Genomic DNA, 20,928 nt, shown 5'->3' with positions numbered 1-20,928 from the left:
CAGATCATTGATAAAGATATTGAACAGGACTGGCCCCAGCACAGAGCCCTGGGGACACCGCCGGTGACCGGCCGCCAACTGGAGTAAACTCCATTCCCCACCACTCTTTGGGCCCGGCCGTCCAGCCAGTTCTTTACCCAGCGAAGAGTACACCCGTCCAAGCCACGAGCAGCCAGTTTCTCCAGGAGAATGCTGTGGGAAACCATGTTAAAGGTGTTCTCTTTAATTTTACAGTAACATTCTTGCATTTTTTTTAATGTTACCTAACTTCCAAAAGGTTTTCTGGCTGCGATTGCAGGTCGTCTCGGAAGGCCTGAGTACAGGAGGAGAGCTGTGGACTTCTGCGAGGGTGGGGGTTGATAAAGATGCCCTAAGGCTTTTATCCCCCTGCCCCTTTTTTTCCCCACTGTATGTGCTGTATTTAAAAGTTTCAACAAGTATGATTTTTCCTTTCCTAGCTTATGTTCATTTTTATTTCGGGTCTCTGACAATGGCAGTGGCTGCTTTTATATCAGTCTTAGACCTCATCCGGGCACTATCACTATCAAGTGAGTTGAGATTTAGCAGATTTCTGTGCATTTCAGGGATGAGAGGTGGCAGATACTTGCTAGGGATTAGACAAGAGATCAGCAAATAAGAGTGGTTATTCTCAACTAGTGATTGATTCAATGTAGGGGGGAAGCAATTTACAAGCAGGTTTTCAAGCCTGACAAATGTAATTTCTTGTGTATTTTGACTAGAACCTGAGGTAGGTAGAGCTCTCCGCCCGCAGTCGCGGCTGGGAGCCTGGATGCTGCGAGTTTCCAGGCTAGCCCGGGCGCTAGACGTAAAGGCAGGATCAAGTCCTCTTCCGAGCTCTTCCTTATGCTTTCATTTAAAATCCAGCGTGATTAATACCGTGTAGGTTTGTGCCTGTTCTGTGGTGAGGGGACAGATATTAACCTGTTGGACGTCTCTCTTTGAGACACCTACAGAAGGAGAATGAGACTTGGCTGTTAGTTTGGGAGGGAGTGGAAGGGGCTTAGCTCTACGCTGTGACAAATGGTTGGAGCAGACAGACAGTTGCACGCCTCTGATCTATTCCTTGTGTTCTAATCAATGTTTTGTCCTCAAACCTCTTGATTTACACCCGGCAGGAGGTGTTGTATATCAGAAAAGGTTAGCTGCTGCTGGCCAGCAGCACTCCTGGGAGAAATTGCCGTTCAGCGCGAGGCAGGGGGAAGGGGCGTTGTGTTATCCAGGTTAGTCAGCCAGCTTCGTAGCTAGGCTGGCAGGAGCAGCAATCGGTGTCTGGGATGTCAAATGCCCGGGTGAGTCACAGGATTACCCGCTGCCATCCATTCGCCAGCCACGTTGGCCGCTGCGGGTTTAGAGACCAGTCTGGCCCTGGATAAAGCAATTGGTAATCTCTTCAGGGCTGTTTTGTTTCAGCAGCACATTATAAACCACGTGTGTCTGACTTTGCTTATTCTCTAGGTGTTCTTTCCTAGTCAGACCTGGAAAATAGGTTAGCTTGATGGAGAAAGGCCTGCGGGCTCACGGCGCTCGTACGGAGGATGGCAGGGGGGCGATTGGGCTTCTGGCGGGTCTGTGTTGGTTTACGCTCCCCCCTCCCATCTCTTCCCTGCCTCCTTCCCCCTTGATTTCTGTTTCCCTGTGGATTTCTAACTGGAGGCTGCTGTGTGCTTTGGCCAGTACTTTCTCGTACCTAGCTTGTACCACATACTTGGTGTGATAGATGGCAAAAGGAATGTTTCTGCGAGCGCTGCTGCGCTGGCAGGGGATGCTGATGCGCCCAAGGACCGTCCGAGCGTGCACCGCGGAGCGGGGAGCTTTGGGGAATAAGTGTCGCACCACTGGCCAGTCACCGATGGCGTTAGGAGACGAGAGGTGTGCTGCACACTTGAGCAGGCTCCAGGGGCTTAAAATGTGCTGCAGAATGTCAGATCTCACCAGGTAAAATTCCTGTTTCATCAGCCAGTGTGGTGCACCTCCAAACGATCACATCTTGTTAGAGTAAGACCATAGTTATGTCGTATGTTTTTCAAAGTATGCGGTATTTTCTCTACTTGTATTTGCTGTCCCCTAAACCAGATTCCTTTATGCCTAGAGATACTACAAGCTAGCGTCCTTTGTACTTACTGGATGCTGTTCAGATGCATTTTGTAAAACAACATGTGATAGTACGGTCTTAAGTGCTAAGTACCAAAGTACAACTGATAGGCGTTAGCTAATGGGGGTTCACCCCAACCCTCATATCTTTAGTAGAGCCTTAGGGTAAAGGCTATTAAATACTGTAGCGCTCTGCATGTTCTTTTTATGCTCATTTACCCACACTACCAGGATATCTCTCTTTAAATTGGTGGATTCGATTTCTTAAGTAAATTTTCTGATTTTTGTTTGTCTGTATGAAGTCCTTTTACTGCCTTACAGGTGTCAGAAGTGATGGATAGCTAAATAAAAGGCTTGAACTGAAAAACTGATAAATAGGAGGCAGCCTTCTTACAGCCCCAGCCATCTGAATGGCCACCTGTTTGTAGAGAGGTTTGTGGCAGCCAGGGAAGACTGAGACGTGGACGGACGTATTTGTTGTTGTTGTTGGCTTGGTTTCACTGTGGACTGGGCAGAGGTAGCACTGTGTGCTGCTACGGGAGTGAAGCTGCCTCTGCAGAGCAGATAAACCCGCTGCTGTGCTCGCTGCTTCTCGTGGAAAAAATGAACCAGATTTCCCCAAGACCTTTTGTGATATCTTTTGCTGTTTCTCTACTCTTTCCTTCTCCCTTTTTCAAATGCTTACATTAGAGAATGCCAGCATATTTAAAGGGAATTGTATCTGGTCAGTCTTTGGAATATTTTTATACATTAAAAAACCCCAAGCAAATGTTTGCCAATTAAAAAGAATTGTTTTTGGAAACAATAAACTGTGCGAGTCCGTAGGTGCCAAAAGTAGTTGTTTCACTTGTTTTGTTTTGTTTTTAAACCGAACTTGCATTCCTGTTCTTGCTCCAACAGCACAGCCCCTTCTTTGCGGAGCAGCTGACGGCGTTCCAGGTGTGGCTGACCATGGGCGTGGAGAACCGCAACCCCCCGGAGCAGCTCCCCATCGTCCTGCAGGTGAGCGGCTGGGGCAGGGGCTCGGCCCCACCGTGGCTGGCGGGAGCACGGCCGCAGCCGCCTCGGTGTGTTTGTGCGTGCCTCTCCCTGCCCGCTGAGCCTTGTGCTACCAGCCAGATGGCGTTTGGGTACATAAATTACGTGGGCTCCTTCAGGATTAATTAGAGCTGATTGCATGTTTGCTAGACCTGTGCAGATGAAGACAAAGTGCTTTTCTTCCCCAATACCTTCACTCTCCATTGAGCAAAACTTCCCGCTGTAGTCCATTTGCAGCTTCAACAGTATCAGGCTCTGCTGCCTCCTCTTTCGCTCTGGAGTAGCAAGACTTCGCAGAGCAGCACATCTTTGTTGTTTTCTCCTGTAGTATCTCCTCTTACGTGCCAGCTCTGTCAGGCAGAGACTTCATCTTCTCTCTGTTTTCAGCAAGTGGAAGTTCCTGCAGTGTAAATAGTTTGGAAATGGCTTCTTTTTCCAGGCTGTACCAGACAGATAGTGTTCCCTTTAATGTGATTCTGAAATTGTGCTGCAAGAACATAGAAACAAGTCTCTGAAGACCATGCGTGGAAGGAATGTAGAGTTCCGGTAGGCATTTGCTCAGACTAGACAAAGTTCATATGTACAAAGGAGAAGTAAATCTAGGAGAAACATAACACCTCATTTCAAATAATACTTTATGGCAAGGCACATATTACAATTGTCGTCCGCTCTTGTCCTCTCCTCCCCAGGAGTCTGTATTGACAGAAGTATAAACTGTTGTCGAGGTAGCTGTGGTCTCTTCTCTACCAGGCAGCAAAATTCTTTCTGTTTAAAGGAAAATGGTTCCAGTCACTTGTACCAGGATATGTGATTTCTTTCACTAAATGTGAGAAGACTCACCTTCCCTCTGTTAGCTACCAGCTTGTTTTGTGACTGACAGCACTATCAATCTCTGTAAGACCAAATCTTAATTTCCCTGAGCCTCCCAAGCCTTGAGAGATCAGCTGGGTAAACAGATGTGTGGTTTATCTCTGTCACTGCAATGGGAGAAGGCAGGCTTCTACTCTAGCACCAACTTTGCTGCTTTCCAGTGAATTTGGCACCAGTGGGCTCTGCAGGTAGCCTAACCCTGCAGTGGAATTGAGAGGTCACCTGGCAAAGGAACCTGCTTTCCTTCCTGGAGCAAAAATGAGCTAGGACAATGTAATTATTCTCATAATTAAAGCATATTAATTGTATAGTGGAATAAGATTGCTTGTTAACAGGTTTGAGATACTTTGAATTAGAGACCAACTGATTAAGAGAGGGAAGGAAGTGCATTTCAGAGCCCTTTTGAGTGTCTTTTTGCTTTGACTCCTTGGGAGTGCTTAGATTACTCTGCTGTAGCCTAACAAAGGTTGATTCTGTTTTCCCATTTTAGATGTGCCTCTGGGGAAAGAAGGTATTTGAGTGCCAGGGGCATGATGCCAGCCATGCAAAGCTTGGATTTGTCAAGGACAGGGAGACGGTCCTTCGTAAATGATCTTTTATTGACTTCAAGAAGTTCCTTTCCATTTTGAATTCTTGCTGTGCATAGGGCAGATTGGACACAGAGGAGAGAAGTCATCAAAGAGAAGTTAGCATATGCACAGCCTGAACGAGCCTGAGTAGCAGATGCTTGATCCGTGTGGAGGTACCTCCTGCCGCGCGATCTCCAGTGCACATAAAGAGCAGCAATTACTCCACAGAAAGCCCTGGGGAGACCACTGCTGCAGTCCCCTTCTTCCATCCTGCATTCGTGAGGAGATTCCTGCTAAAACGTGGAGTGTTACTTCTAAATTATCCTCTTGCGTCCAGGTTAATCTCTGACTTGCATGTGTGGACATAATTAGCTTCCCAGTCTTCTGTTTAGGAATAACGATGGACAAATGTCAGGGAGGGATGTGATGCAGTGCTGTGCGCATATAGTGGCACAGTATAGCAATGTCATAATTTCACTAAAAGTTCATAAATTGTGCATAGACTCCCCACATCCTCATCCAAGTCTCTAGAATTTGTATCAGTTTTGGCTTCAGGTGGTTGGCAAATCAGTTTGGGAAGTGGGAATATAACAACCTGAGAGAGACTGATGGCTTTTTTTCGGTTTTGAAAACAATGCAGCGGAGCTTTAAAATAAGACACAATTTGATTTGGTTAAAGGTTCTTGTGGGATGCTAGCAGTGCTGAGATGTGGTTTTGTATCTTCACCTGGAAATCCTTTTCAATTACATCCATTTTTTTTCCCAGCTACAACAGAATTTGTGGATTTACTTGTTTTTTTCTGAAGGTCAGACAATAACAGCATTGTCAAATCTGTATGCCTCCCGTGTCTGTGTAAGCACCCTGCACCTAACGTGTTCCAGGCTGTTGTTTCAGCTGCCCCAGCTTCTACATGCCCTGGTTTCTATTACTGCTTTAATCTCAGACAGCTGCCCCTGTTATTCCTGTGCCGGGCATCTTTAAAGCACATTGTGAATCGTGCCAAGTTCTGTAGTAAGTTTATGGAATAGGCTGGTGCCAACTAGGGCAGGATGAAAAAACTCCTTTCTCTTATGACCTGTCCTGAGATCCAAGCTCCGATGTTCGGAGGTGAAACACGCTCTCCTGCGTAACCATCTTTTCCTGCTGGACTTTCTCTACACAACTTCAGTATCTAGTATCAGTCGTCCATAGTGTGAGACATGAGCCAAGTAATTTAGTTATTCTTCAATATTAAACATGAAAAATAATTTAATTTGAATATGCAGTGTGGAAAAATACTGAGAAGGGGATGGAATTGGGGAGCTAAATCAACGAGTCTCTTTCCCTGAGACTCATGCTGAGGGATGTTACTCAATTTAAACTGAGGATTAAACGTTGCATTCCAATATCTTACATCTGTTAAGGAGATTAAGAACTGAGAGTCTGTCTGTTAATATTTCACACCAGGGTAGGTATAAGCCAGTAAACTACCACCTCATTATCGTTGTCAGACTCCGTTTTAATGAGATTTTTATTAACGACTAATGTGACCTTTTGCTTCCCTCTTAAGTCTTTTATATCGATTTGCCAAGGAAAGCAAAGCCTCTTTTTCTGCTTCTGAGCTGTTTTGAGTAATGGGAGGCTGGGCCTTTTGCTCACCTTTGAATCCTTCCTGTAGATACAATCGTGTTCCTGCTTTCCTGGGGAAAGGCAGGTGGTACGATGAGAATATTTGAAATCCATAGGGGCTGCTTCCATCTAGCAGAGCTATGCTGCATAGGAACCGCTGCGCTTGAGAGAAAAATTAGCAGAGAGAACAAGTGGAGCAATGACGTGGAGATTGAGGATACCTGTGTTCCTAGGACAACGTTTGCATGTGTGTGCAGAAACTTCATGAAGGAGAGCGTTATCAGGAGGGGCAGTAACCCGCTGGTGGCACGGTTCGGTGGGGTGAAGGGTTCCAGCAGTCAGGGTTTGCCTTCCAGCTTTTTTGTTCAGACCGTCAGTTTGTTCAAAGCCACGTAACGATCCTGAGGTCCTCTTATATGTGCTCTGCAGGCACAAGGATTTTTGTTCTTTTTAGCAATAACCGTTATCCCTCTCCTCTGCAGGTGCTGCTGAGCCAGGTACATCGGCTGCGAGCTCTTGATTTGCTGGGAAGATTTTTGGACCTGGGTCCCTGGGCAGTTAGCTTGGTGCGTGGATGTTGCATGTTGTCTTGTTAAAAGTCTAGTTTATCTCGGTATAGGCGATAAATACAAATGATGATTTATGGAAGGAAGATGTGGAAGATATTCCACAGATTTGACAGATGACCAGTGTTTTATGTGTTCATGTGTGTGAAATGGAGCAAGCATCCCTAAGTGGTTTGTATTAATCAAAAAGGCCGAATAGCTGTTCGTTTGTATTGCCACAAAGAGGAGTTCCTTGGGAGTAGTTCAGTGTAAAACATTGGAAGGGACAAAACAGGAGGAAATATCTGGGACAAGTAAGAAGGTTTGTCATGTAAAATAAATAACAAAAAAATAGCACATATGTTTAGCATCTGTTCTCTCAGCTTACTGGCCTGCATTATTTTCTTCTCTGCCTTTATCTATTTGGTCTTTGGATTTTATAAGCTTTTCTGAGAAGGCGGCAGCTGCCTTCCGCATTTTGGAAAGCGGCTAGCACAGTGTGGATAATAAATAAGAATTAAACAGAGGAGCAGTTTAAAACGCTCTTGTAAATGGAGCTATTTGTTGATAAAAGTGATGAAGATGAACCTCCAGCTGGTCGTGGAATAGCTCAGTGATGGGACTTTTTAGTGGTGGTCTTTACCTTTCTCCTCCATCTCAGCCAAGACTCCCTTCTGCATGCCTTCGCAGACAGCTTAGCCCTCTGTGGTAGGAAGACAGTATGCATTAAAGGTGATTTTAAGACCTCTGGATTATAAACTTCTATGAGGATCAAAACGTAGCTGCAGGTCAGCCACAGTGGCCTTTGCTCTGGCTGTTAGGTGCTTTATAAACCTGGTTGGCCGTGCCACAGGGTGATGCTCAGCTGCTGCCGGGTTGTGTGGGTGGTAACCCCCCGGGAGCCCCGCGCTGCAAGTGCAATCCCTCGCCATACGTTTCCTTTACATTGTGCTTTGGGAAGGGCATCTGCAGTCACGGTGGGATTCTCAAAGATTTGACGTGTCGCATGTCTTCCTGTGAGCGTAGTCTCTAATCCCACGGAAAAGGCTTGGTAAAAAGTCTGTGTCAGGCGAGAGGCCTATTTAATTTCCAGTGGGAAGCCTGTAATTATTGAGCTTTTGCAATATGTTTACTTGTGAGAGCAAATGGCCCCATCTGAGGAGAGCGCAGCGTATCATGAAGCATAAAATAGCACAGGCTCTAACGAGTAAAAGCTAGTGCGAGATTAACTCTGAGTCTCCGTGGACCAAATGAGTCTGAAAATATCTGGTGACATCCAAGATTAAAATGAGCAATAGACAAATACACAGGGATCCCCTCTTTACTAGAAATGTATGAAATTGTTTTCTACCAGATTTCTCATCTGTGTCGTTAAATACGCTGCGTCTTTGCAGAGCGCTCAGTCCTGCCCCTGCACGGTGCTGCCTCTGCAGTAAAGCTGAGCCGTTCACAAGGGTTTGCTCTTCTCTCTGGCTCCCCAGGCCCTGTCTGTTGGCATTTTCCCGTATGTGCTGAAGCTACTTCAAAGTTCAGCTCGTGAGCTGAGACCACTCCTTGTCTTCATCTGGGCCAAAATTCTGGCAGTGGACAGCGTGAGTACTTCTGAACTTGGCTGTTTCTTTTGGGTTTCAGCAGCGTGCCTTTTTCCCCCCACCCATTTGCTTTAGACTTGAGACTGTCTGCTGAGGTACTTCAAAAAGACCCTGTATTGTCTGGAGACCAGCATAGTATCTCATTAATTTATGTGACTTGTATGAAAGCTAGCTTCTGAAACTTCGTGAATGGGAAGCCCCCGTTAAGGTGCTGACACGGGGTAGGTTGGCTGCCCACCTCTTCATACCTGCACGGGATGAAAGCAGGTTTGCTCCGTCTATTAACACTGCAATGTCACCGTAGCATCTCCCAGTTCCTAGTTCCCCTTTGGCTCTAGGGTGTAGAAGCTCTGGGTAAAAGCCACCAGCTCTCACTGATTGCATCTTTATTGGGGAAGATACTGCTGTGCTTGCTGAAGGGGCTTAAAATGCACTCGTATCTTCTGTCACATGTTCCCGGGTGAGAGCGCGTGCGCACGCGCTCATACTCTCCCTCAATTTGTTCGCTTTGGGTTGTTATCAAACTTGTTTTGTTCAAGGCCATTCCTATCAGTTGTCAAAACAGGCTGTGAGTAGTCTTCAGACACAGGATTTTTCTAGAAATAAAGCAAAGGTAATTTTTGGTGACTTTAATTTATAAGTCCTGCTCCGAGTCTTATGCACGTGCTGATGCATTGAAGATGGTTGCCACAGAAGTATTTACCCCCCACAGAAGAGAGGTTGCTCCTGTCATGGGTCCATGATTCTGATCTTCTCTACAATATTTTGGCACCTTTAAGGATGAGGTTTAAAAACTGAGCCCTGATTTTTAAAGATGGTCTTAACCAGAGTTCTGGTTTGTGGGTTTTTTGATAAATAATTAGGCAGGTAAGTAATTGTAGATGAATTTGTATAGTCATATATATGACTCCATGGTTTGTGGGTGCAATTAGTTGAGCAATGTAAAATTAGTAGGAGTGGTGTGCACAGTTAATTGCAGGCACAATTATAAGCCGATATGAAATTGTCTGAGCTGCTTGTAGAAGTTGGATCTTGCCTATTTGGGGGTTACTTTTGTTATATCTCTTCCATTTCAGTATGGAGAATAATACTGAGTTTGTTGGAATTTTTCCCCACTGTTGATCTAGCATTGTCAGGTTTAGTTTTATAAATACATTTTCATTAACATCCTAAGAGGATTTGGGAAAGCAAAGAAAATGAAAACTATTCATCTTAAAGCTACTCTTGAAAAGCTGCTTTTTGATGCATGCCTCCCCATGGCTGACGCTTCAGCCCCAGGTATGTTTCAGAGTAGGCTCGTGTATAATTTACACAGAGCGTCGTGCCATCCTTCACCTTCTCTGGTGGTGAAGCCAAGCTGAGAGGGCTCTTTCCCCCTTATCCTCTCCTGCCACCATCAGTATTGCTCCATGCTCCATTTTATTGCCCCACTCCTTTGGTAGGCTGTGCTTTGAAACAGAACAGCAGCAAAAATACTTCTAAATTTTGTATTAGGATTTCTTTCCGCTGCTTCACTCGCTAGTTCCACAAACAAGTGGTGCAAGTGAGAAGGGAGAAGAGGGCAACTTCAGCAGGCAAGTGCAACGAATGCTGCCGAGGGAGGGGACAGGCAGCGCGAGTTGTCACACCATAAAGGGAACTAATGTGTCGTCATATCGGAAGCTAAAAGCATGCGTTCTTGTTATATGCTAAATGTCAATACAGACACGTCTTTTCCCTCCTCTGACACAAGGTTTGGCCACGTATGTTTGAAACGCATTCAGTTTCAAACAAAGTTTAACAAAAACCAGTATCGCGCAGCGTGCATGTTGTGCGGATTCCAAGTCCTCTAACACTACAGCCTGCTCCGCTTCCCCAGCCCTCTGCATTTCCAGAAGGTAGATTTATCTAAACGAACCACGAGACCGGTATCTGCACGCTCCAGGATGAGACACGCTCCTTCAGTGTTTTGGTTGAGCCAGCGAAGCGGCAGTTTGTGACCTGTCTGAGCCGTGGGAGCACGCGGTGCTGCGTGTCAGCATCCTTTTCTCCGGGACGGCCTTTTGTAGGACTCGGAGGGGGATGACTGCAGGGGCGTGCTCCACGAGTACGAAGGCAGGCAGGCGGGGAACGCTGACCGAAGGTAGATGCAGTAATTAATTGTTAGGCTGGGTGGAATCGCAGTAGCGTTAGTGCTGCGCGTGGGGCGGGGGTGTGGGTCTGAGGGTGCGATGCTCTGCCTGCACTGGGCGTGCGTCTACCGGGCTCGGCTCTGGTTCGAGTGGGTGCTACCTCCATCACCCAGGCAGAAGCTATTGCCTAGCATATGAGAGCGTGTTTATTTTCAAACATTCTGCCAGATAATCTGCACCCTCGCAATAATTGTACAGTGCTGTCTCTCTCCTTCATCTGCTGTCCCCTGTACGTGTACTTTGGTTTCAGGTTTGGTTTGGTTTCAGGAGACTGTAGCTGATGAAATTACTTTCATTAGGACGGGAGTTCAGCTGATTGCTCATTCCTCTTTGCATTTGGATGTGACCGGGAACAAGTTATATAAGGCTTGCTGGTGCCCTGGAGAGCAGAATATCCTGCTAAGATAATATTTCTGTTCTGGTCCCTCCCTCTCTTTGGGCCAGGAGGCAGAAGGAAGGTGTTCTGACGTGAGGCAGCAGTGTAGTATGCCATGTGTCCCTTCAGATGATACCTTCAGTAGGCATGGTATGCTGTGAGGACTTGTGGTTTGTCATAAAAATTACAGGATAAATCAACGATATTATAGAAACATTGCACCTCAGACAGAATTGTTTGTGTGTGATCTATGGGTGTCCCTAGTAAACATTGGAATATTTAGCTTAAACTGCTTTAATTCCATGTATAATCAGGTGATTTTTCGTAGGATATTCATTGAGGACTCTATAGTCATCTCTGCCTGAAGCCTGCTGCGGTATTGCTAGACAGTCCACCTGCAGAGCTGCATAGCAAGTGATGGTTCAAAGTTGCCTACTGTAGGTGTCTGGCAGGTGTAGCTTGGGGTAGGAGTAGCGTTGTGTGCTGCCACGGGGAGATGGCTGTAACACTTGCAAATACGGTTTAGGTCAAGAATTCGCTGCATGCTGCATTGATAATGTTTGGTAAACAGCACCTTCTAAATCTTAAATACTTGAATTTAAAGGGAAAAAAAATCCCCCCACCTATAATAAGGGTTATAATCAGGAATTTAAGCAAGACCAAAAAAACCTGCACATTAAACGGTACTGAAAATGGGAATACTACTAAAGTGGGACAGCGAAAAAGAGATCTTACCACTCCAAAGAACCGGCTGAAGACAATAGAAAACAAACATTCCTCATACTTTTTAAAGCAATGGAGTGACGTAAATAGTATGCTTGCCTTCCAGATTTAGCAGGATTTTGACTACCACTTCTCATCTTATGATTAATACAACTATTCAAGTTAAGTGTTCCCTGAGGATAATTTGGTAAAGCTACCCACCCGGGGAGCGAGGGTTCACTGACCAGCGTGGTCGCCCAGGTCACCCCGGGGCTCTGGCAGTGCTGCTGTACCCCGGGAACTTGTGAGATTTTTAGGGATAAGTTACATAGCACGTATCTTAATTAAGGAGAAGGAGGAGAGCTGTGCTTTATATTTTATGTAAGTTCTGAACTTTCACACCAAGCCTGCAGCTTGTTTTGGTCATGTTGTATTTCATGTTGTATTATTATTCACAAGTGTAGCTGCTTATTTCTTGAGGAGGAGGTGTTAGTGATGCTGGCTTTCCATATTGTTCACAGGATCTAAGCAGGGAGGGGTTGAGCAAGTGTGCTGGCTTTATAGATGTCGCCTCCCTCCCTCGAGCCTCAGGTAGTTGGGTAACAGTGGCAGCACAATAAATGTAGTGGGAAGATGGGCAGCCTTCTCTTTGTTGGTGTCTGTTTGCCTACGTTATAGCGAAGAGAGTGTTTTTTGTAAGGAACAGAAAGTATTCACACTGAGAATGAAAAGGGGGAAAAAAGGAAGCCTGTTTTTTGTGCAGCATTACACAGAAGTCAGGAAAGCCTCTCGTAGCTGCAGCCTGGCATCAATCCATTCCCTCTGCTCTTTGGTCTGCCAAAAGCAGCATCTTTACTCCCTTCAGCAATAAAATATTCTCTTGCATCTCTGTCTTGCCATCCCCTCTCCTTTCAACAATTAGTTCCCTCCTTCACCTTCTAGCCTGATAAAAAATACATGATCCTGTCTCTGGCATGAAGCATACAACAGAACCGCAGTCACGGGGGAAACTGATTGCCAAGTCAGTATTTCCTCCCTTAAATTCGCACTTTCATAGTATGTATTCTTTCGGTTTGACCCTAATATGTCAACCTGACGCCTGAGTTGGTATGTTAGCAAAAACATGGTGTATGCCATGTGCTTCACTGCTGATACTACCCCAGGAAAACCTGCATTATTCTCCTTATGGGCTTTTAAAGACAGGGGAGTTGCTCTGCAGTTTTTGATTGCGTGTAGTAGGAGATCATGCTACTACATGCTACTGTTGTACCGATGTAATACACGTTAGCACTTGACCAAATCATGCAGCAATTAGTCTCGTTTGTGTAGATGAGTTGAAATCTTCTTGTCGAAATCTAGTCCTGCCTAGGCAGGGGATTGGACAGAATACAAGGAATGAATATATAAAGAATGAGTAATTCTTCCTCCGCCCCCCACCCTTACACATTTACTGGTAATGGCTCAGTGATGTGGGTCACTGTAAGAGAAACGTGTGCTAGGTTTCTTGCCTGCGGTAGCCTCCGAGAGTTGTCCTGCTTGTGGAAGATGGTACTTTACCATTCACAAGACGCTTACTCGCGCATCCAGGCTGAGCTGGAAAAATCAGCTACATGGGTACAGAAAGAACCGGGGAGGACCGTGCTATCAAACTGCACCTTCCATAATCGTGGGGAAGGGGGTGCTCTGTTTATTGAGGAAGGGTCACACACCGGGCTCGCCCAAGAACTTCCCGAGCTCTGCAGTCCTGCGGGTAGGACCGGGTGGGCAGCCAGGGGAAGAGGAGGGACCCCAAGAGTGCCCGCAACAGCCGCGTGCTTGGCAGCCGGGAGCGCCCACCGATGTCTGAACATGCAGCACAAGCTGCTTTCTTGACTCGTGGTAGCTAGCGTGTGACCGTAACGTCCTCTGAAAGGAAAGGGCAGGGCACTTACTCCCTGCCTGGGGAACGTTACAGTTTTGACCGGGGTTTTGCACTAGTTGGGTAGCTGTCTAACTGTAGAACTAGAAGATAGGGAGCAGCAATTATCAGCAAACCTGATCTATGGTAAGCTAATTGCCTTGACATGGGATTGGAAATGTGACATGGGATTGACTTGTCAAAAGTGGAGAATTAGACATGGGGCTTTAGAAGATCTAATCTGACATAATTTTTATTCTGTTAAATGTTAAATTTAACAGAATAAATGTTAATTCTGTTAAAAAAAAAAAAAAATTAATCAGAGTCGTCCTCGGTTTTGCCTTTGGCTCTTAAATAGTGGCGAAGGTCTAATGTGGGACAGAGATGTCAAATTTAACTCTTCTCCTAAGCAGGAGGTCGCGTTTCCAGCTGCTGTTTCTGTCGCGTTGGGGGGTGGCAGAGGGTTCCTTGCTTTAGACGCTGCTCCTCCCTGTCGGCCCTTCTGCTGCGGGGAGGTTTGGTTGTGGCCCCGATGGAGGGCTTGCGCTTTAGTTTGCTTCTCAAATGAAAATGAGATTTGAGAAAAATGATTAAGACATGAAATATTCGTACATCGTTGGAGGAAAAAATATTTTCATGTTATCGTACTCACTGTGTCTTTCTCTGTCTCATTTTTCAGTCATGCCAAGCTGACCTTGTGAAGGACAACGGTCACAAGTACTTCCTTTCAGTTTTGGCAGATCCTTATATGCCAGTAAGGACAAGTCATCTTTATTCAGACTCTCTAGCAGTTGCTTAGCTTGTCTTAGCTCACCTGTCGCTGTTCTGAGGCAGTTGGTGCTAACGGGGGGCTGCCTCCCGCCTCCGTCTCCTGTGACGCCCACTGCTCTGCTGGAGAGAGTCATTGCTGAGCTGTGGAGTCAGTGACCAGGGGGGTTAAAAACGCTCCTGCCAGGTTGCGTGATAGAGACGGCCGAACCAAACAAGAATTTGCAAACTTGTTCAAAGTTATATAAGTGCGGATTACGCAGCGGTGACGATGGGAGCTGGGGGCTCCTGGGGGGCGGGTGCAGAGGCAGCCTAATTGCGCTGTAACTGTCCTAATTCCTTCTGCAGAAGCTTTTTGTGGTTTCCTGGAATAGGTATTTGTACGCCGCCTCCAGAGCGATATACGGAGGTTGGTTGGGAGGATCGTATTGGCAGTCTGATGAGTGTCTCAGGTGTAGCTAGTGACAGGACTGCATGACAAGAAAATTTTAGCTTGCTTTCTTTCCCCTCTCTTGTTCTTGTAATGTGATACAAAGTGCACTTAGAATGATTTTGTGTTTCAGAAAGCATGGGATATAGTTGTTCTCTGACCTGTTTTCTAGATAACAATTAGTTGTATATTGTTTTAAGGCTGAGCACAGGACAATGACTGCTTTTATCCTGGCTGTAATTGTTAACAACTACAACACTGGACAGGTGAGTCCTAACATCCGTTTTCCTTTCATTCTCTCCTACCTCTTCTCTGCATTGTGCCTTCGCTTTGATAAAAGTGTCCTGGCTTGCGTTAAAGCACAACCCTGAACTGGAAAACTGAAACAGAAGATTGCTTTACATTATTTTGTGTGGATTAAGAGAAAAATTGGCCTGGAGGTGTGACAAACACGATGTCCCTGGCACCTGGAAGCAGAGGTTAAGGACACAAGTCGCTCGACAACTACCCCTCCAGGCAGCACGCTGACGTGCTGTTAAAGAAATAGTGCCTGGTTCTGTCAAGTGGAAACTTGATGGCTGTGATAAAGTTCTTGGGAAGGGTATATGGAATGAGCCATAAACCTTGGGGCTCTGACAGGTGCAAAGAGTATTTCCAATGAGGAAAAACAGGCTTTATGCATTAGAGGAAGTATTTCTAATGCTCAACTATTTAACTAGCTATAACAGCATGTAGTTGACCTTCCCTTCATGCTGCTTCCAACTGGTATTTTATAACAAAATCAGTATATAACCACTGAATAATTATTTTCTCTTGATTTCCTGTCTGTTTCAGAAATAATCTTCTTTTCTGATGATGAGGCGGGAAGCTGTCATCCAAAATAAACTGCATTGATTTGTGTTTTAGGAAGCTTGCCTGCAAGGAAACCTGATTGCTATTTGCCTGGAGCAGTTAAATGATCCACATCCTCTTCTGCGTCAGTGGGTGGCCATTTGTTTGGGACGTATTTGGCAGAACTTTGACTCAGCAAGGTGGTGTGGCGTGAGAGACAGTGCTCATGAAAAGCTCTACAGTCTCCTCTCGGATCCAATCCCAGAGGTAAAAATCCAAGTTTTTAAGTAAACGCCAGTTGAGTTGTCAGAATTCTGGCAGAGGGCTACAGAAATACTTTAAAAACCAGGGCCTTCAAGAGCTTTACAATTGTGTCTGATTCAAAGAAAGATCTTATTGCATTTCTTCAAGGTGGGAATCATCCAAGCCCTGCAAGAGAAGTAACCAAAGAAACACAGGGGGAGTTCATACAGCCCCAAAGCCCTGGAATCTTGGCACCAGAGTTAGGAAACACCATGGTTTTTGCTTACGTGCATATCAGAAGCTTGTTAAAAATGTGGTCCCAAAATGCACTGTGTATTGCAAAAAACCCTCTGGTCTTTTTGGCCCAGTACGAAAACTGTTCTCCTCCTGGTATGTGTGAAAATACATCTTTAATTGAATGTGTTTTACCTTTGTGACAAGCTCTCCAAGAGCGATTCTTGTGCAGAGCCTGGCTGTGATTGACAGAGCCTGTCAGACCCCAGTGAAATGACATCGTGTGTGGGAGAAGTAAGCCTGGAGATAAACACCATTGCTAACGCGCAGCGATTAAAGATTAGACTCCTCTTTACATTCAGTCTTCCTGTCCTGCATCCTCGACCTCCTTTCTCTGGCCCCATCTTTCCCCCGTTTTATAAGCAGCGTTTGTGCGAAGGTCGGGTTGACTGTCCTTACGGCACACCCGCACCTCTCTGCGAGAAGCCAGAGCGAGCGTTTCTGCTTTGTGAAGCACATCCTGCAGTTGCTGATTGCACTATATCCCCACCGCTTGCCGCCTCTGCCAAGGCAAGCTGTAAGCTTACCAGGCTATCTGATCCCTCTGTTCTTTGTGTGATCTGGCAAAGTTTACCCTGACTTGAGCTGCTCTTTTCTCCTTTTCTTTTTTCCATCGTCTTCTACCTTTCTGTAAGCCCTTATCTGAAGACTGTAGTTCAGCACTCTTATTAAAGAGATTCACGTCCCAACAGTAACTCCCTGTGTACCTTATTCCTGTTAATTAATATTCTAGGCAACGTCAACTGGAAAAATCACCCGTGGGAAGGTCACCGAGTATTCTGGGAAATTAAATATACTCCTGCATGTGTTAATACTTAAAACTCAGTGCTTTGCTGAATGTGTTTTGGTTTTTACTCTCCATGGGCTTCTGTTTAGCCCTCACTAGTTACCTGACAGTAGTTTCCAGAGATGCCATTTGTGGGGATAAAAAAATCCCGCTGGCAAACTTTGGGCTGGAAACAGGAGGAAAATAATAATGAATGTTTGTGTCTCACAGGTTCGCTGTGCTGCAGTCTTTGCACTGGGAACATTTGTGGGCAACTCGGCTGAACGGACCGACCACTCCACCACCATCGATCACAACGTAGCTATGATGTTGGCCCAGCTCATCAACGACGGGAGCCCCATGGTTAGAAAGGTACGGAAAGGCTGGCGGTACGGAAGTTTGGTATGCTGATGAGTTCTGCGCTATGCCTAATCAGAACATGCATTATTTAATAGACTTTTCAGTGAATTTGACTCATTTGGAAGTATCTGTTTCATTGTGAAGTCTTTTAACTTCAGTTCCTGCTGAGAAGCACCACGCACGCATGGCGACTCCAGTGAAAGCAGCAGCATCGACCTACTGCTGTGGCTGAGGGCTCGGCACTGAGCCTCACGCTGCACGCTCAGGGCGGTCGCATGCAGTAGCGTTCCGGGATGCCGTTTTATCCACTTGCCCTTTTTCAATGCACATATTACAACATTTCATTTACTCTGCAATATAAGGAGCCTACTGACAGGAATAATACAAGTAAAGTGTAGTATGTCATCGCGTCCAGGTGTTGACGAGGTTGTTGTTCAGATCAAAATGTTTCTGCTGTTTAACTCTGGACCTCTGATTTAGCCCATGTATTCCACTAAGCCAATGTCTGAAATAGGAGTAACAATCTCAGGATTTTGTGGGAATTTTTATATCCTGTTTTTTTAATTTAAAGAAAATGCAAAGACGGGGATAAGGAAGGAGAGCAATTACACTGAAGTCTTTTTCAGGTGCACAGAACACTGAGAATTCTTGCTGGGCTACTCTTCTACTAATGCTCTTCTGTTGATTACTGTTTAGACTGCAAAATTTTTCATTACGGGATCTCAGGTTTTACATGAAATAGTAATGTGTTGCTAGAAACATGGAGTGTGTGGCAGTCCCAGGGGAGGAAGAAGAGAAGAGAGTAAGAGTGCTGTGGCGAGAACGTGAGAGCTCTGTGCAGTAAAAAGATCTTGCTGCTTTTAGAAACCACAAGGACGGATGACAGACAAAGTAATTCTTCAGGTTTTGGAGAATTACAATTTCTGATGCACCATTGTACATCAATAGTACGTTAAATAGTTTTTGACGTTCTGGATTGTTCTTGATGGGTGTACTTAGGTGTCCTAACGCTTGTGTTTACTTAACTGGAACATCAATACCCTGACAGTTGTCACCAGCATTGTGAGGATTAATTTTTGTTGTCTCATTCCAGCATTTGATCAGTTTAATTCAAGAGAGAAATGCACGTCACACTATATGCTCTTTGAGATTCATAAATCTCTCTTTTGGAGATTAGTTCCCTGAAGAGAGAACAGCAACCAAAGCCAGCTCTCCACCCCTCCTGTTTGCTGTTTCCAAGTGCCTATCAGGCGGTACCTAATTGAGGGTCTGCAGTTCACCTTCTCTACCCTCCCCACCCCATCCCAGTAATTCAGGAGCTCAGGTTGCCACTATGAGAATGAACGGACTGATGATCCCTTGCAGGTAGGCAGCACCGTTCTCATGTTAGCTGCTGACTTTGCAGGTCAGTACGAGACTGCGGTTCAGCGTAGGATTCAAACACCAGGGCTCTTTGTGGAAGAGCGAGCCGTGTCCCCAGGGGTCTCTTGTCAGATTTGGTTTCCTTCAGCTCAAAGCAAATGTAGGACAGGCTGTAGGACAAGAGCTCTGCTCCGTGCATACGTGTGCAGCACAGGGAGAGGGTCAGGCTGTGCCACGGAGAGCTGAGGACACTGATCCTCGGCACAGCTCGTTGCTGCTCTGCAGGAAACACACGCTTCTCTTGGGTGAGCGTGCTGCGTGCGCAGGAGCAGAGGGAGCTGGGTGCTACTCTCCAGTTCAGTACTTCTGTGACACTGCATCAGTTTGACAACATTGGGCAGAATCAAAGAGTAGCGGGAGCCTGTTCAGGTATAAAAGAGTTGTGAAGAACTAGACTTGAAACAGAGTGCTCTGGCTTTCTTCGGTTCATATCTGTGAAGTGAAGGGAAAATTATTAGTCTGGATGGCCACCTGATAATATCAACAGTAATGACCATCTTGGTCTGTGCTTCCCTTTGATCCATTGTTTCTGACCTGCGTAACCATGAAATACCTGTTCCTTCGGCCCTTTCTGTAGGAGCTGGTGGTAGCTTTAAGTCACCTGGTGGTTCAGTACGAGAGCAATTTCTGCACCGTCGCCTTGCAGTTCATGGAAGAAGAGAAGAATTACCCTCTCCCTTCTCCAGCTGCCGCAGGTAGGTGTTTTGTGTTCCTGTGGGCAGGAAATGTATGGCCTGAAAGCACTTGGAAGCTTTCATTTAAGGAGCTTGCCCAACACAATGAAATTCTTGGTGGTGGTGATTTATCAAACAGTACCGTTGCTACAAAGTTGAGTGACATGGTGGGTAGCTCAAATGTCTGTTTAGCACTATAATGTACCGCACTGGAGAAATGCATCCTCTGCTGAGTCTCCATCTAAAAGCTCACCAGCAAGTTGTAGAGACTGCACACCCTGTCAAATTCAAAGGGATTCCCTTCAGATCAAGCCTGAAGTATATTTGTTGAGGCAGTAGACAGGCTTACCAGGCTTCCCCCCCCTCAAATCATAGCTGAAACTTCAGTATCTTGTTGACCTAACGAGAAGCCTCACCACAGAACACAAACCAACCACACTCTTTGCTACTGTAAAGTACCAGGCAAGAAGCAGTGAAGAACTTTATGCTCTGGGCGTATGGTCCCATCCCTGTTGTTGTGTCTAGTGCTTTATGTGAGGAATGAAAAGCCCTAGTGAACCTCACGTTTTCTTCAGATGTTAAGTACGTTGGAAATCTTGAAGGATAATGGGGCTGTTGCAACGGAAGCTTGGAGACAAGAGCATGTGCTCTCTCTGCAATGAGTAGTTTAATCTCCCTGTTGTTTGAATAACTTGACCATATTGGAAAATAAGCTTCTCCACGTTTGTCCTTTTTGCTGCAAGAAACAAACATTACGTGCAGTTTATATAGTGCTTTTCCTTATCCAACAGAATCCTGCAGTATTTATAGCTGGAATGCACTGGAAGCGTTGGTCCCACCACCATAATGCAGCCACCTCTGCAGTGAAATAAAATAGCTATTCTGAAGCCATGGTAGTGTGTGTATTCAGGAATGAAAATGAGAAAGTTTGGGAAATTATAAGTACCCAGGTCATGGGTAAAATACGAGTTGAAACCAGGCCTGAAATTTGGTGAGGAAACCAGAATTTTCATAACTCTTCACAATGAGAAAATTTTCCAGGTTTTTAACGAGCAGAAGCAGACAGAAGCCTGCAAATGCTGCCTGCTAAATGGCGTCTGCTCTAGCAACGTGTCCTAGCACAATGTCTGGGCAGTGGCCCAGCATCGACCTGGAGAGAAGGGTTATCATGCCTCTCTGGGTAGTCTGCAGGCACTGGCAAGGCTCAGCTTACCTGGTTTTATTGGATGTAACAAAATCACAGCCTAAACAGCAGAGACACACGGTCCTTGCTGATTATGTGCACAGAGGATCCTTTGTCATACCTCATTCTGTTTTAGCCTAAGGGGCAATGACTAAATTCTGTTCATATTGGTAGTATTTTAGTTATATTTGCTGGGAAGTAACCAGAAGGCTCTGATTGCTTTGGTTACATCTATAATTGCTAAATTTTGCATCCACAGAGGGTGGGAGTTTGACACCAGTGCGAGATGGTCCATGTACACCGAGGCTGCGGTCCGTCAGCTCTTACGGGAACATCCGAGCAGTTACCACAGCTAGGAACCTGAACAAGTCCTTGCAGAACCTCAGCCTGAATGAAGAATGTAAGAGACATCTCAAAATTATTTCCTTTTTCTTTGCCTCTTCTTTCCCCCGCTTCTCCTGCAAGCTAGGAAATAC

The 20,928-nt window shown here is 45.6% G+C and overlaps 1 protein-coding gene across 5 annotated transcripts in view; it reads left to right on the top strand.

Moving 5' to 3' along the window:
- RPTOR (regulatory associated protein of MTOR complex 1) overlaps positions 1–20,928 on the top strand; it is a 164,022-nt gene that overhangs the window by 90,160 nt on the left and 52,934 nt on the right. For all 5 annotated transcript variants that reach the window (XM_075518484.1, XM_075518480.1, XM_075518479.1 and 2 more), the window contains 9 exons: positions 3,013–3,114; positions 6,681–6,764; positions 8,225–8,335; positions 14,161–14,235; positions 14,880–14,945; positions 15,586–15,777; positions 17,045–17,185; positions 19,173–19,290; positions 20,712–20,852. In XM_075518484.1, the coding sequence (XP_075374599.1) occupies positions 3,013–3,114; positions 6,681–6,764; positions 8,225–8,335; positions 14,161–14,235; positions 14,880–14,945; positions 15,586–15,777; positions 17,045–17,185; positions 19,173–19,290; positions 20,712–20,852 (1,030 nt within the window). The remainder of the gene's footprint in view (positions 1–3,012; positions 3,115–6,680; positions 6,765–8,224; positions 8,336–14,160; positions 14,236–14,879; positions 14,946–15,585; positions 15,778–17,044; positions 17,186–19,172; positions 19,291–20,711; positions 20,853–20,928) is intronic.

This window comes from Mycteria americana, chromosome 16, assembly GCF_035582795.1.
Source record: "Mycteria americana isolate JAX WOST 10 ecotype Jacksonville Zoo and Gardens chromosome 16, USCA_MyAme_1.0, whole genome shotgun sequence".
Classification (NCBI taxonomy): domain Eukaryota; kingdom Metazoa; phylum Chordata; class Aves; order Ciconiiformes; family Ciconiidae; genus Mycteria; species Mycteria americana.
This window is presented reverse-complemented; position numbering and strand designations above follow the sequence as displayed.